This window comes from Macaca mulatta, chromosome 14 (genome assembly GCF_049350105.2).
Source record: "Macaca mulatta isolate MMU2019108-1 chromosome 14, T2T-MMU8v2.0, whole genome shotgun sequence".
Lineage (NCBI taxonomy): Eukaryota > Metazoa > Chordata > Mammalia > Primates > Cercopithecidae > Macaca > Macaca mulatta.
The window spans coordinates 109,155,822-109,171,352 of record NC_133419.1 but is presented as its reverse complement, the minus strand read 5'-3'; the positions used below and the strand labels follow the sequence as shown (position 1 = coordinate 109,171,352).

Sequence of the window (15,531 nt, the reverse complement as noted above, 5' to 3'; positions counted from 1 at the left end):
TCATTTACCAACATTATTAAAGGAACAGAAAAGGCATATTGTACAATTAGTTTATATGAACAGTATGCTTCCCAAATAACTGAACTATGAAATACTACCCAATCCTTCAGGGACATTTACTGATAGAAATAAGAAAGAAGAAGCAGGGAGAGTAAGATGACAAAGTGATGACTTAGAAATGAAAGCTCTTTTAAGTTGGTTGATAGGGAAGGAATAGTAAGAAAAATGCTAGGAACCAAAACTTCAATTCCTCTCTAAATGACCCTACCACAGCAGGTCTCAAACTTTTTGAGGAACTCCTTTACAATCAAACAGATTATTGAAGACCCCAAAGAACTTTCAATTGTTGGACCATATCTACTGATATTAGATATGATATCACATTAGAAAGACTGAGAAAAATCTAAAATGTATTAATTTATTCAAAAATAATAAATCTACTATATATCATAAATAACATTTTTTAGGAAAAATAACTGCAGTAGTTTCTCTGTATCTACAGAAAATTGGCTCCAAGACACCTTGATAATGCTGATGTTCAAAGTCCCTTACTTAAAACGGCAGGGTATTTTCCTATTACACGTAACCTCTAGATTACGTGTAATAGGAGAATGTGCATAGGTTATACACAAATCTCTAATTACATATAATACCTACTATAATGTAAATACTATGTAAATAAGTGTTATATCCTATTCTTTAACATTTTTTTCAAATATTTTTTATCACATTTGGTTTAATCTATACATCGAAACCTGTACATAAAGAATTTCAACTGTATACTTCCCAAAACAAAACAAAACAAAACTTAGTGAGAATGGCACTGTTTTGCATTTTTGCAAATCTCTTTAATGTCCGGATTAACAGAACTAGATGAATTCTCATCTCTGCTTCTGCATTTAGTTTGTTATGATTTGATGTTTTGGTTGAAGTACACGAATGAAATCTAATCTGAGAGCATAAGCATTTGTTCACCAGTTCATCCAACTTTCCCTCTGCTTCTCTTCTTCCTATTTCTCTACCAAAGAAAGAGCCAGATTATTCTTTAGGCGTTTCTTCTTTTTAAAATTTATTTTTAATTTTTATGGATATATAATAGTTATACATATTTATTAGGTACGCGTGATACTTTGATACAAGCATAAAATGTGTAAAGATCAAATTTGGGTAATTGGGATGTCCATGATCCCAAACATTTATCATTTCTTTATGTTGGAAACATTCCAAACCTTCTTTTGTAGCTATTTAAAAATATACAGTAAATTACTGTTAACTACAGTTGCCCTATTGTGCTATCAAACACTACATCTTATTCCTTCTATTTACCTGTATTTTTTTACCCATTAACCAGCCACTCTTCATCCTCTCCCTCCACAACACCCTTCCCTGCCTCTGGTTACTATCATTCTATTCACTGCTTCTTAAAGAATTCTATACTCTTTTTAGCAGGAGAAATCTTTCATTCAGAGGAAAAATCTCTCATTTCTGGCAGTAAGAACTGCCAAGGTACTTACTAATGAAAGCAGAAAAGAGTTTTGTTCCTTTATTTTCTCCCTAAGAAAAGCCACATTAATATGTATGTCTTCTGCTATGTCATTTTGAAAAAGCTATTATTCTTTTCTTCTGACTCTAAAATTTCCTTCTCTTTTCTACTTCCAAAACATATTCCAAATTTTATTTTTGCATAAAGGTAGGGTGACCTTAGTCATTTATATCCTCTTTCTTTCCTCTTATAATAATAATAGTGACTCAAAATAGCACGGCTAAAAGGGGCTTTAGAGACCATCAAATATAAATCCCTGACTTTAGAAATGAGGAAACTGAGGACACAAAACACTTTACTTTGTCATCCTGACAGACTCAAGGCTGCCCTTACATAACTCTTCCACTTCTTTTACTCTAGCAGCAAGGCAGAGATAAAATGACAGTAATGCAATGTAGTGCTAAAACTGAATGGAGTGTAACATGCTGCGCAAAAACATGAGGAAACAATTTTATCTGGGTAGGCCAGGGAAAAAGTTATAAAAGAAAAGCACATTCAAGCTGAATTTTTAAAAGTTAATTTTTACAATGACTATTTTGGAAAATGTTTAATAATAGCACAATTCACTAGGGCTAATCAACTTACATCTTGATAAAAGGAAAGAAACACACACATCTGGTCTCTACATAGTTTTTTGTTTGTTTGTTTGTTTTTTGAGACAGAGTCTCGCTCTGTTGCCCAGGCTGGAATCCATAGCACAATCTCGGCTCACCACAACCTCTGCCTGCTGTGCTGGGTTCAAGCAATTCTCCTGCTTCAGTCTCCTGAACAGCTGAGATTACAGGCGCCTACCACCATACCCGGCTAATTTTTGTATTTTTAGTAGAGATAGGGTTTCACCATGTTGACCAGGCTGGTCTTGAACTCCTGACCTCAAGTGATCCACCCACCTCAGCCTCCTATAAAGTGCTAGGATTACAGGCATGAGCTACTGCGCCCGGCCTATAGTTTTTTTTAAAGTCACTACTGGTAACAGAAAAGCTGCACTTTAGGATAACAAAGTCATATGAATTACATACTTTGAGAAAAGCTCCCCAATGCTTTCCAGCTCTCCAATGGCCTGCAACCTGCTGAGTGTGGGGTAGAGCGAATACACAGACTCAAGGCTGCGCTTACACAACTCTTCCACTTCTTTTACTCTAGTTGCAAAAAAGAAAAGACACTCTGAAAACAAAGAAAAGGTTTTCAGGGAAATAAAAGTTCAAATTTGTTGTTAAAAAGTTCTCATCATAGGCTTTGCTACTGATCTAGCAATACTAACAAGCAACAGTGAATACGAAATAGCAGCGGAAACAAAATACAACTGATCCTTGAACAACACAAATTTAAATGCGTGGTCCACTTATACTCAGTTTCTTCCATCTTTGCCACCCCTGAGATAGCAAGACCAACCCTTCCTCCTTATCCTACTTAACATGAAGGTGGCAAGGATGAAGACCTTTATGATAACCCACTTCCACTTAATTAATAGTAAATATATGTTCTCTTCCTTATAATTTTCAATAACATTTTCTTTTCTCTAGCTTACTTTATTGTAAGAATATGGTATTATAATCCTTTATACAAACTATGTGTTAATCTTTTGTTTAAGTTATTGGTAAGGCTTCTGGTTAACAGTAAGCTATTAGTAGTTAAGCTTTTGAGGAGTCAAAGTAATACTCACATTTTCAAATGTGTGAGGAGGAGGGGCTCAGCACTCCTAACCTCCAAGTGGTTCAAGGATCAACTGTAAATCTTGGAATCACACAGACCAAGATCTAAATTGCAGTTCTGTCACTTAGAACCGTGTAACTTTGGGCATGTTACTGGACTTCTCTAAGCCTTTTTTCGCATCCATAGTTATTGTCATGATTAGAGAATACATATGAAAGGAGTCTAACAGTGGCTAGCATATCATAGGCACTTAAATGATAGTAAATTTTATTTCTGTGATAAACATAGGATTTATTAAGTCACTACTGTTATAAAAACGCTGTATTTGTTTTGTTTAGCCCATTATAATTATTTCCTCATGCCTCATCACATTTGTGCCTCAAAACAAGTTTGTAAGTATTAACCATGAGTTACAATTTTATAAATTAGAACACTAAATGCCATACAATTACTAAATGAGACAAGACAAAACTCTCAGGATACTTGTACTGGAAGAGAACAAAGAAGAGGGAATCACCAAAACTTTCTTGAAGGGTCAGGGTAAAGAATGAACCTGCAATCCCAGAAACAATTTGTTTTGAAGGAGTGTAGAGAATTACACGGAAACATCTGATCACAGCCACCAAGTCTTTATCTCTTCATCAATGCAAATCCTTACATTAAAATTGTTTTTCAAGTTTTCAGAAAAGAAGTCATGACATTAAATGTTAAAATACAGTAACTTTGTCTTTTTATAATACCTTGCATATTTGAGACTTTCATAAAATGTAGAGAATTCTCTGTCTCTTAGAGATTGTAGAGCATTGTACAATGATTCATGGTAACTGGTTCCTTCTATTTCTTTGCTGTGAGATAATAAGTCAAAGAAAAAAATATATTTAAAAACAGAACCCTAAGATATACATACACAACTAGCTTCACCAAAGGACAAAATTTTTAAATTAAAATTTCTCCATTCTAAAAAATGCATTTCTAGAATTTTTGGTAAGAAATACAAATTTTATGAGTCATTTAAATTCTTTAAGCAGAAAAAAAGGAAATTACTCAGATACTTTGCCTGGTTCTAAATATGCTCTACTTTTATTTATTCAATAAACACCTATTATGTGCCAGGCACTAGGCACAAGGGGGATTTACAAGTTGACAAGTCAGATCAGCTCTCTACTCTCATGGAATTTATGTGCTGGTTTGGAGGAATACACAATAAATAAGTATTGGAGAGTAACAAGGGACATGCAGAGAATTAAAACAGGGTAACAAAACAAAATGGCCAGATGGCTATTATAGAATAGGTAGTCAAGAAAAGTCTCTCTGACAGAGATACAATATTATTTAACGAGGGTCAATGAAAAGAAGCCACCGGCATGGTAACTGGTGGAAAAGGAGAAGATACATCTAAGGCCCTTCGATAGAAACAGCTTGGCCTGATAAGAAAACACAAGAGAGGCCTGTGTGGCTGAAATACAAGGGGAAGGGGAAGAATAGTATATATTGATTTACAGAGACAAGCAAGAATCAACTCACACAGGAAAGTTTTTAAAATATGAGGGTATATCTCTAACGTTATAGCAGTCTTACAGTTTGAAATATTTGAAAGGCACTCCAATAATTATTATTTTTTGAGACAGTCTCACTCTGTTGCCCAGGATGGAGTGCAGTGATGTGATCTCGCTTACTGCAACCTCAGCCTCCTGGGCTCAAGGGATCCCCTCACCTCAGCCTCCCAAGCAGCTGGGACTACAAATGCATGCCACCGTGCCCAGCTAACTTTTGTATTTTTTGTAGAGATGGGGTTTCACCATGTTGCCCAAGCTTGTCTTGAATTCCTAACTTCAAGTGATCTGCCCTCCTCGGTCTCCCAAAGTGCTGGGATTACAGGCATGAGCCACCATGCTTGGCCAATACTTTTTTTTTCTACGAAGGCAACAAAACATACTTAAACATAATTTATTTTTTAGTGTTTATATTATCAAAAAACTTTACATAAATATGAAATCCTTTATTAGATTAGGTGCTTGGCTTTTCATTCAGAAAACATGGTGACCTTAAATACAGATTATAAATGTTATCTTCCTGGGTAACTGAGTGGTTTTTTTTTTTTTTTTTGAGATAGAGTCTCACTCTGTCGCCCGAGGCTGGATCTTGGCGATCGACAAGTGGTGCGATCTTGGCTTACTGCAACCTCTGCTTCCCAAGTTCAAGCACTCTCCTGCCTCAGTCTCCTGAGTAGCTTGGATTATAGGCGCGCAGCACCATACCCGGCTAATTTTCGCATTTTTAGTAGAGATGGAGTTTCACCCTGTTGGCCAGGCTGGTCTCAAACTCCTGATCTCAAGTGATCCATCTGCCCCAGCTCTCAAAGTGCTGGGATTCCAGGTGTGAGCCACCACACTGTGCCCAGCCCTGAGTAGGTATTATTTATTTATTTATTTATTTATTTATTTATTTTTTATTTTATTTTTTTAAGAGATGGAGTCTTGATCTGTCGTCCGGACTGGAGTGCAGTGGCGCTATGTCAGCTCACTGCAACCTCTGCCTCCCGTGTTCTAGCAATTCTCCTGCCTCAGGCTCCCAAGCAGCTGGGACTACAGGCGCACGCCACCACGCCTAGCTACTTTTTTGTACTTTAGTAGAGACATTGCCCAGGCTGGTCTCAAACTCCTGAGCTCAGGCAATCCACCCACCTCGGCCTCCCAAAGTGCTAGGATTATAGGCGTGAGTCACCATGCCCAGCCGTATTATTTTTTAATAAAAGAAAATATTTCATAAATAAAGATAAGCGGTCCTTTGTGGATCCTCCAGTCAATATAAGTGTTATCTTACTGACTAAAATGTTTGTAGCAGGCAGTAGAAAGAGGAATGCCTATACCTTGCTTGACACGCCTCAGTCCAACAAACAGTATGTGAGATGATTCTCATAAGAAAACCCTTTTCATATTTCTGTTTTTAGAAATACTTAGGGGTGGGGTGAAGTTGTCCTAATGGAAGAAGAGAGTAAAATTCAAGCCTAGGTGCATTAACTGCTTATTGCTATCTTACTGAAGGATTTAGGACTATCTATAGCTTGCAACATCTACTATATGTGTGTGTGTGTGTGTGTGTGTATATATATATATATAAACTCCTGTTATATTCATAGAACAAGAGTAAAACAGTTGTTGTTTAGAACTAGGAGAGAGGCAAAAAAAAAGAAAAAAATCAAGTCAAATTTCTTCTTACCTGACATTAGTGCAATAGTCCCACTGCATATTCCTCCATGCTGCTTGGTAATGAAGTTCCTGTAGTTCAGGACACCAGTCTTTATTTTCATAATCTAATCCTTTTAAATACACAGAAAGAATATGGCAGAGTCCCAAATTCTGCAAGGCCTAAACAGGAGTTATTTTTGTTTTTAAGTAATCAAAGATATCAACAGAAAACCAGAGAAAAAAACAGCAAACATACAAATAAACAAATTTTAGTTCACAATATCGCTTAAAATCCCAAAATATCAGCTGGGTGTGGTGGCTTATGCCTGTAATCTCAGCACTTTGGGAGGCTGAGGCAGGAGGATCACTCGAGCCCAGGAGTTTGAGACCAGCCTGGGCAACAAAGCAAGACCCTGTCTCCACAATTTTTTTTTTTTTTTTAATTAGCTAGGTATGGTAGTGTGTACCTATAGCCCCAGCTACTTGGGTGGCTGAAGCAAGAGGTGCCCTTGAGCCCAGGAGGTCAAGACTGCAGTGAGCTATGATCGCGCTAATGCACTCCAGCCTCAGTAACAGGGTGACAATTTATCTCTAAAAAAAAATTTTTTTTTTTTGAGATGGAGTCTCACTCTGTCGCCCAGGCTGGAGTGCAGTGGCATAATCTCGGCTCACTGCAAGCTCCGCCTCCCGGGTTCACGCCATTCTCCTGCCTCAGCGTCCCAGGTAGCTGGGACTACAGGTGCCCGCCACCATGCCCGGCTAGTTTTTTTTTTTTTGTATTTTTAGTAGAGACAGGGTTTCACCGTGTTAGCCAGGATGGTCTCGATCTCCTGACCTCGTGATCCGCCCGCCTCAGCCTCCCAAAGTGTTGGGATTACAGGCGTGAGCCACCGCACCTGGCCAAAAATTTTTTTTTAATCCCAAAATATCGTTTAATGTTTCCCAAAAAACACAAAGATGGAGCTCAAAGGGCTCTAATATGGAAGAATGGCTAAGGAGTATTAGCCAGTAATAGAAACAACAGGTTCTGGGACCAACTCTATTGCAAACTATGAGAAATAGTTCACATGAGATTTTCCATGTGAAGCAGTAAGTACATTACCTGGCATACTGTATATGCTCAACCAATGTCTTCTATTGTTATCCAACAACACTGTGATCAGGAAATCTACACTATATTTTAGGTTAATGACCTGTCTGACTTTCCTGTGTCTCCCTGAATTTTTTCTCTTTTTTTTCCTGCATCCCTCTGCTTCAGGAGTATCCCTGAATGTTTAGCCTAATCCTCTGAAAAACAGATAACTTCTAGTCTTATCTCTAGAGTTTATCTGGCTGTGTAAATTTCCACCAACATAGTGAAATAACCTCAGCACTACACTAGTGATGACTTTACCAAATTTGGGAAAAAATGTACCTGAATGATTCCTGCCTGGCGGGTTGATGAGGAGATTGCTGTTTCAAGGTCATATGTTACTAGGGCTTTGCCCCACATTGCTTCGTGTTCATATGTTCGTAGTCTGTAAGAAAAGATTGTAAAAATAGCTTTGGGTTTTACACACACGTAACTCCTTCATAAACAGAATTGCTATACCATTGTTCAGAAAAATGCAATTTACCTAGTAATGGGTTGTAACATCTTCCCTCCACCACAGCCATACAAACTATCTGGCTCTCCTATACTTCTGTAGATTTCTAAGAGAAGATCCTGAAAACATGAAAGCAACAAAAAATTGAAGAAGGAAAAAAAATCAGTCTATACATTTAGCAAGTTTTAAATTGTATCATTACCAATATGTAACTCCCAACTCTAAATGTTATGTTATATAAATAAAATGTAATGATTTTGAAATACAGTTGATCCTTAAACAACACAAGTTTGAACTGTGCAGGACAACTTATATGTGGATTTTTTTTTCAATAAATATAATGAAAACTTTTTGGAGGTTTGCAACAATTTGAAAAAACTCACAAACCACACAGTTTAGAACTACTGAAAAATTTTTTAAAAGTAAGTTATATCATGAATGCATAAAATAACTGTATATACTAGTCTATACATTCTATCATTTGTATACATTTGAAATGATACATTTTATCATTTACTACCATAAAATATATATGAATCTATTACAAAAAGTTAAAATATATCAAAACTTACACACACACACTGTACACAGCATTATTTGCGGTTAAGACAAATGTAAACCAATGTAAAGATGCAGTATTAAATCATAATTGCATAAGATTAACTACAGTACATATTGTACTACTGTAATAATTTTGCAGCTACCTCAGTTGCTATTGTGGTAAGCATTATTGTGTTGTGAGTATCCACTTAAAATGCCATGTGACACTAATAATTTCTGCATGAGCAGTTTATTTCTCTAGCAAATTGTATATAGCAATAAAAAGTAATCTCTCCAGGTTCTCATGTATTTTTTCACTATGTTTACTGCAATACTATAAGCCTTGATTAACACCACGGGTAGCTGGAGGTGCTCCCAAGATGCAGAGAAAAGTCATGCCATTACAGGAAAAAAATGAATTGTTTGATATGTACTGTAGATTGAGGCCTAAAGTACATATCAACCAGCGGTGGTTGCCTAAAATTTCAGACAGATGATTAACTGTAAAGAGATGATGTAAACTTACGGTATTGATAAATACGGTACAGTTCTGTAAATGCATTTTCTCTTCCTTATGATTTTCTCAATAACATTTTCTTTTCTCAAGCTACTTTATTTAAGAATACAGTATATAACACATATACAAAATATGTGTTGTTTATATCATCAGTAGGGCTTCTGCTCAACAGTAGACTATTAGTAGTTAACTTCTGACTACAAATTTAGTTTTACCCTGATATTTAATAGCACAGGGGGTTAGCACCTCTAACCCCCACATTGTTCAAGGGTCAACTGTATATACCAATGATCTGGATCAGCAGCAACACAGCAGACTGGTCCTAGACAACAGGAGGATTGTAGTCTACCTGAGAAGAACTGCCTACAATTGCATGAATTAGATAAGAAATAAGTATCAACCTACCAGGCTTTTATCACATGGAAAACTAATCACACAAATAAAACCAAACAATCTTGTCAACACCTAAAACTGTACATGGGCTGGGCGCAGTGGCTCACACCTTTAATCCCAGTACTTTGGGTAGCTCAGGCAGACTGAGCTCAGGAATTCAAGATCAGCCTGGGCAACATGGCTAAACCTGTCTCTGCAAAAATTAGCTGGAGACGGTGGGGCATGCCTGTAGTCCCAGCTACTTGTGAGGCGGAGGTGGGAAGATGGCTTGAGCCTGGGAGGCAGAGGCTGCAGTGTGTTATGATTGCACCACTGCACTCCAGCCTGGGCAACAGAGCCAGACCCTGTCTGAAAAACAAAAAACAAACAAAAAAACTGTACATCAGAAAATACAGTCCTACAAAGTCTGACTCTTGAAAACTGATTTGGTAGGAATAAAGGTCATGGATTTTTCTTTGAAAAACAGCACAAAACTGTATTGGAATTGGTAAAATTTGATATGGATAAAGTAGTTTGGTTACTGAAATCTTTGCTGTAAAATTTACATAGAAAAGATAGATTTTGTTTAAAACAATCTCCATTAAATAAAAATGAAAACATAAAAAAACATAAAATAGAAAAAATTAGGAACTATACTGCATAGAAAATTGACCAAGCAATTGAACTGCAAGGAAAAGGAGGAATGAAAGGTGACCAGACTTAGCAACATGAATTTTATGAGAGACATTAGCAAGTGCTATTTTACTGGAATAAATGGAAGGGGGGGGAATGCAGACAGCGAATAAAGACAACTCTTTCACAAAGTTTGTCTATGAGAGGAAGGAAGAGAGAGGGTGATACCTAAAAGAGAACATAGGGAAGAGGGAAATTATTTTGTATTTGTGAGAAAGGGAATTTTTAAACAGGAGAGGTTTTAAAATGTTCAGAACATAGTTCAGAGGGAGAACCGCATATTAAAAAATAAAGTAGCTGAGAAAGAGCAGATAAAAAAACAAAGCACAGGAAGAGTTAGTCTCAAATAGAAGGATAAACTGTTTCTGTAACGTGAGGGAAGGTTATTAAAGGAGCAGATGCCAGGAGATTTCAATGTTTGATAGTGGGATGTGGCGAGATTTCCTCTCTATGCCTTCTATTTTCTCCAACTAGGAGGCAGGCTGAAAGCAATAGCGTAGAAGAGAAGATGAAAAGTTTAAGCAGAATGGAGAAGCCGAAATTGTCATTGAGAAGGAATGAGTTGACCAAAGAAATTCGGTAAGCATCCCAGACAGTAACATGAGCCAATTTAAGAATGGATATCAAGAAATGTATAGAAGAGGCAATCTGCTTCTTCTGTGACATACAATAAACGAGCAAATAAATATATAATTATAAACCCTAAGTGCTATAAAGGAAATGAACAGGTGCTATGGCAGAAAATGCATGGTATAAACTCTGAGACAAGTGGTTTTACTTTCGTCTTTCAGGTAAGGGAACTCAACTAGTGGCAGAGTCAGTATTAGAATTCAAGTCTGTCTACTCCAAGGCTTAAGCTTCGGACCATAAATTTATATATATGGTGCTTAATCCAATAAGTAAATTCAGTTTAAAAATCACACGGCATCTGTACAGTGTCTATAACAACCCAAAGTATGAGATAAATATTGTCATAAATAATAGAACCTCTAATATTTACCTGTAAACTTATTCCAGTTTCTTCTTTACTTTTTTCACTCAAGCTAGAAATAGTTGTACTTTGGCTTCCTTCTTCAAATGCAAGACTTCTGTTTGTCACAAGAACACCTCTTTTAATGAGAACATACTATTTGGAAGCTCCTGAATACATACACTATAGACTTTGACAGAAAAAAACTAATGAAGGTTGCAAACAAAACAGAATAAATCACTTATACTTTAAAACTTAATACCATTTATACCTAGGATGGAAAAGGAATTTGTGAATGAAAATTATATTTTAAGAATAATCTTCTACATATAGAAAGCCCATATGCAAAAATATGATTATTTATAAAGAGACAGGATTGTTTAAAAATAGAGCAGATGCCCTCCAGTTCAGGTACTATATACTCTGTCAGTGGTTTTACCTGAAATTCAACTCAACCAATAATTACAGGCACACAAATAAAGACCACAATAAGAATTTAATACCTAATAGATATAAATTAAGACATCTGATATCAACTATTGAAAAGGAAGTAGATCAGCAGGATCCACTTAAACCAAGATTATAAAACTAGAAAGTGACAGTCAGGATGAGAACTCAGATTTGTCTACTTCAAGGCCTTAACTTTATGTATTTTATACATATGACATTCTATTCTAAATTTTCAATTCTAAAATTTAGATTTTCAATTCTAAAATTGAAAATTTAGATTTTCAATTCTAAAACCATGACAGTTATGGTGTCTATAACAGTAATAATCTAATACATAAAATAAATACTATTATAAGTGATACTGCCTCTAATATTTACCTATATACTTACTCCAGTTTCTTTTTTTTTTTTTTTTTTTTGCGATAAGGTCTCGATCTGTCGCCTAGGCTGGAGTGCAGTGGCACAGTCATGGTTCACTGCAGCCTCTCCCTCCTGGGCTCAAGTGATCCTCCTCCCTCAGCCTCCTGAGTTGCTGGGACTACATGTGCAAGCCACTATGTCCAGCTAATTTATTTTTATTTTTAGTAGAGCTGAGGTCTCACTGTGTTGCCCAGGCTGGTCTCGATCTCCTGGTCACAAGCAATCCTCTCACTTTGGCCTCCCAAAGTGCTGGGATTACATGCGTGAGCCACTATGCCCAGCCTAGAAATAGTTATACTTTGGCTCCCTTCTTCAAATATAAGGCTTCCTACTGATCCACTTCCTTACCAACTACATATCTGTACAAAAATGGGTATAACTGCTTTAAAAAACAATTTGGGACCAGGTGCAGTGGCTCATTCTTGTAATCCCAGCACTTTGAAAGGCTGAGGTGGGAGGACTGCTTGAGCGCAGGAGCTAGGGACCAGCCTGAGCAACATAGCAAGATCTTGTTTCTACGAAAAATAAAAATAAAAATAAATGAGCTGGATGCAGTGATGTGTGCCTATAGTCCCAACTACTTGGAGGCTGAGGCAGGAGGATCACTTGAGCCTGGAAGATCAAGGCTACAGTGAGCTATGATCGCACCTCTGCACCGTAGCCTGGGCAAAATAATGAGACCCAGGCCATTTCAAACGAACAAAGATTTGAAGAGGGCAGTTGGGATAATAAAGTGTTTTACTTTATTTTTTACTCTTACTTTCTTATTTTTTGTTTTTCACCATGATCTAGGGGTATATTTATTAGATTCTTATGACAGTGCAAACTCAGTCAGAGGAAAGCGAATTAAATTCACTAGAAATACAGGTAGATAAAGAAATGAAACTTAGTCACAGAAAGAAATCAGTCACATTACTTTATAGCCATTTTAGATTATAATTTTGGGTATTTTATATCCAAAATGAATCTTGAATAGTTTAGGAATTAGTGGTAAATCTAATCTGATTGAAGTTAGGAAATAATTTAATCATTTGAAAAATATTTATCACCCTTAAATTAAGTTCTCAATGCTAGGGCTGTTATGGGGAATATACAGAAAATTAAGTATGGACTCTGTCCTACAGGAATTTGCTATCTGTTAAATTTTTATAATACCTAAGTATAAACATTCCTATTGTTTCAGAGCAGGAATTACATATACCTTTTTAAAAATTTATTATAATTTCACTTTAAAACAAAATTTCTATCTAAATAATGTCTTTTAAACGGGGAACAGGAGGCAAAGTAAATCTTTACTGTATACCCTTAATGGGACAATGCCAACATTAATTTTAAAAACCAAAAATTCTAAATTCCATTACCTTTTCTCTTGATCATCCATGCTTTTCTTATCTGCATAGATTTCTGCATAGAGTAAAGCTGTAAAGTGAGCAGCACAAGACTGAGCTACCTTGGCAACTTCTAGATAATTTAAATCCAGCCAGAAAGCATCATCAAAAATTGTTCCTGAAGAAGGTCTAAAGAAAAATTAGATATAATATCACTCATTTTTTTAAACTTCAATATCAAAAAAAACGCATGTTGATATTGAATACAATGGTAGTAACTGCTTAACAGAAAATTACAAATTCCCAAAAACCACATTTCCCCAATATATACCTATAAACATTATAACATGGCTCAAGAGTCCTATTTAATAATCTTTTTGGTTTTTCTTTTTTCCCTCAAACCGATCAGACAATCTGATAAAACCTATAGACTATCACTTGATATAAAACTGGGGTTCATATCTGTTCTCTACCAAGAAATCCATGTACCACAGGCTAAGAATAGGATACACAGAGTAGCTAATACAAATGCACACAAGCACCCCCCAACACACACTTTAAAGTAGTCAATTTAATAAAAATATTGTTTCATCTAAGACACAAATACATGTCTTTCCTATTGTGACTTACTTTCTCCTTAATGTATTGCCTAGGTTGAGTTACTTAATAAAAACCTTCCACTATGTTAACAGGTAGGTCAAGATTGAAAGGGACCATAGACAGTATCTTTTTCAAAACTAGCGTTATAGAGATGGGACATGGTAGTGGTTAAGAGCACTGGTGTTGAAGTACAATACAGGTAGGTTCAAATCTAGCTATATTACCTACTGCCATCTGTGTGATCTTAGCAACTTAACTTCTTAAACCTCAGTTTCCTAGTTTCCTTACTTGTAAATGCTGGAACAACATGGACCTTGGAGAATGGGTGCAACAATTAAATAATGCCAGCAAAGCTGATGAATAAGGCACACCCTACTACATAGCAAGCACTCAACTAAAGTTAATTTTCTGAGGAACTTGAAGTTCAGAGAAGTGAAATAATTTCCCCATGGAAAGGAAGACACTGCAGACATTATTCTGATTTTGAAAGATGATAAGACTAGGTTCAAAGACACCAAGCAATTTTTTGTTGTTGTTTTATTGTTGTTCTTTGTTTTTGCCCAACATACTGTACAGAATAACAAGTAATTTTTACACAGCACAAGCTTGGACTTGAATGCATGTCTTTACCCCCTTTTCTATATCCCATTCATACTTTCTCAAGGAATCTTCTTTAGGATCTTATTCAGAATTAAAATGGAATATGAAGAATTTTTATCTTCTCCAAATCCTGCTAATGTCAACACCATTCTACTCCAATGGTAAATCTGAAATGAATGACTCAAAGGTAAAACTGCCTCCCAACACCAAGAAAACAAATGCTTTCAACTACGTTAAAGCTTCTGATTGGCCTTCTCAGAAGATAATCTGGTATAAAACTATAAGGTAAAATAACCAGAAGCAAAGACACTGAAAAGCATAAAACTTCTTTTTCTACTAGAGAAGAAGAATGGTTTAAGAATACATAGAATTTTTTAATTAATTTTTTAATTTTTTAAATTAATCACCTCTCCCTCTCATTCTTTACCAACCACTGCCACCACCACCATACACACTTATGAGATATCAATTCCTACCTATTCAAATTATAGGCCTACTACACTATTTCTTCAGAGTTCTGGTCAACTCTCAAGCAGTACTGATCAGTCAGACCATCCATTCTAGCAATTCCTGTATGCATTGTTAAAAATCTCATGAGAAATAACAGGAACAAAGATACTATACTATAAAACAATTTACCAGAAACAAGAAAATAAACATTGTCACAGCACAGTGCTGCCACAGATTTTGAGACCACTGCACACAGTAAAGAAACTTACATCTTAAAATAAAGATACATAAGGAAGACATTTTCACAACTCTATTTACTTCTTAGAACTAAAGCAAAAAGAAAAGTAAAAAGAGTGATAATACAGCTAAATGTAACTTGGAAAAACACTTGCTCCTATCCCGAACATAGATGAAATAAATTGGAGCCAAGAAGGCTGTATAATTTAACAAAGGTAACACTGTTACTGGTACAGCTGGTACTAGAATTGAGAGTTCTTGACACTGATTTAACTGAAGTGCTATCCTGAATATGGATTACTGCAAGGAGATATAAATATCACACAAATTAAATATAGCACTTTGCAACAGCTTCACCTAAAATAATCTTTTTTTTTTTTTTTT

At 36.0% G+C, this 15,531-nt stretch overlaps 1 protein-coding gene across 4 annotated transcripts in view; it reads right to left on the bottom strand.

Moving 5' to 3' along the window:
- The window catches only part of ATM (ATM serine/threonine kinase), a 131,621-nt gene that overhangs the window by 34,823 nt on the left and 81,267 nt on the right, over positions 1 to 15,531 (bottom strand). For all 4 annotated transcript variants that reach the window (XM_015115608.3, XM_077964249.1, XM_077964250.1 and 1 more), the window contains 7 exons: positions 13,294 to 13,449; positions 11,093 to 11,180; positions 8,001 to 8,089; positions 7,799 to 7,901; positions 6,416 to 6,564; positions 3,937 to 4,041; positions 2,563 to 2,682 (listed from right to left, as the gene is read on the bottom strand). In XM_015115608.3, coding sequence (XP_014971094.3) covers positions 2,563 to 2,682; positions 3,937 to 4,041; positions 6,416 to 6,564; positions 7,799 to 7,901; positions 8,001 to 8,089; positions 11,093 to 11,180; positions 13,294 to 13,449 — 810 coding nt within the window. The remainder of the gene's footprint in view (positions 1 to 2,562; positions 2,683 to 3,936; positions 4,042 to 6,415; positions 6,565 to 7,798; positions 7,902 to 8,000; positions 8,090 to 11,092; positions 11,181 to 13,293; positions 13,450 to 15,531) is intronic.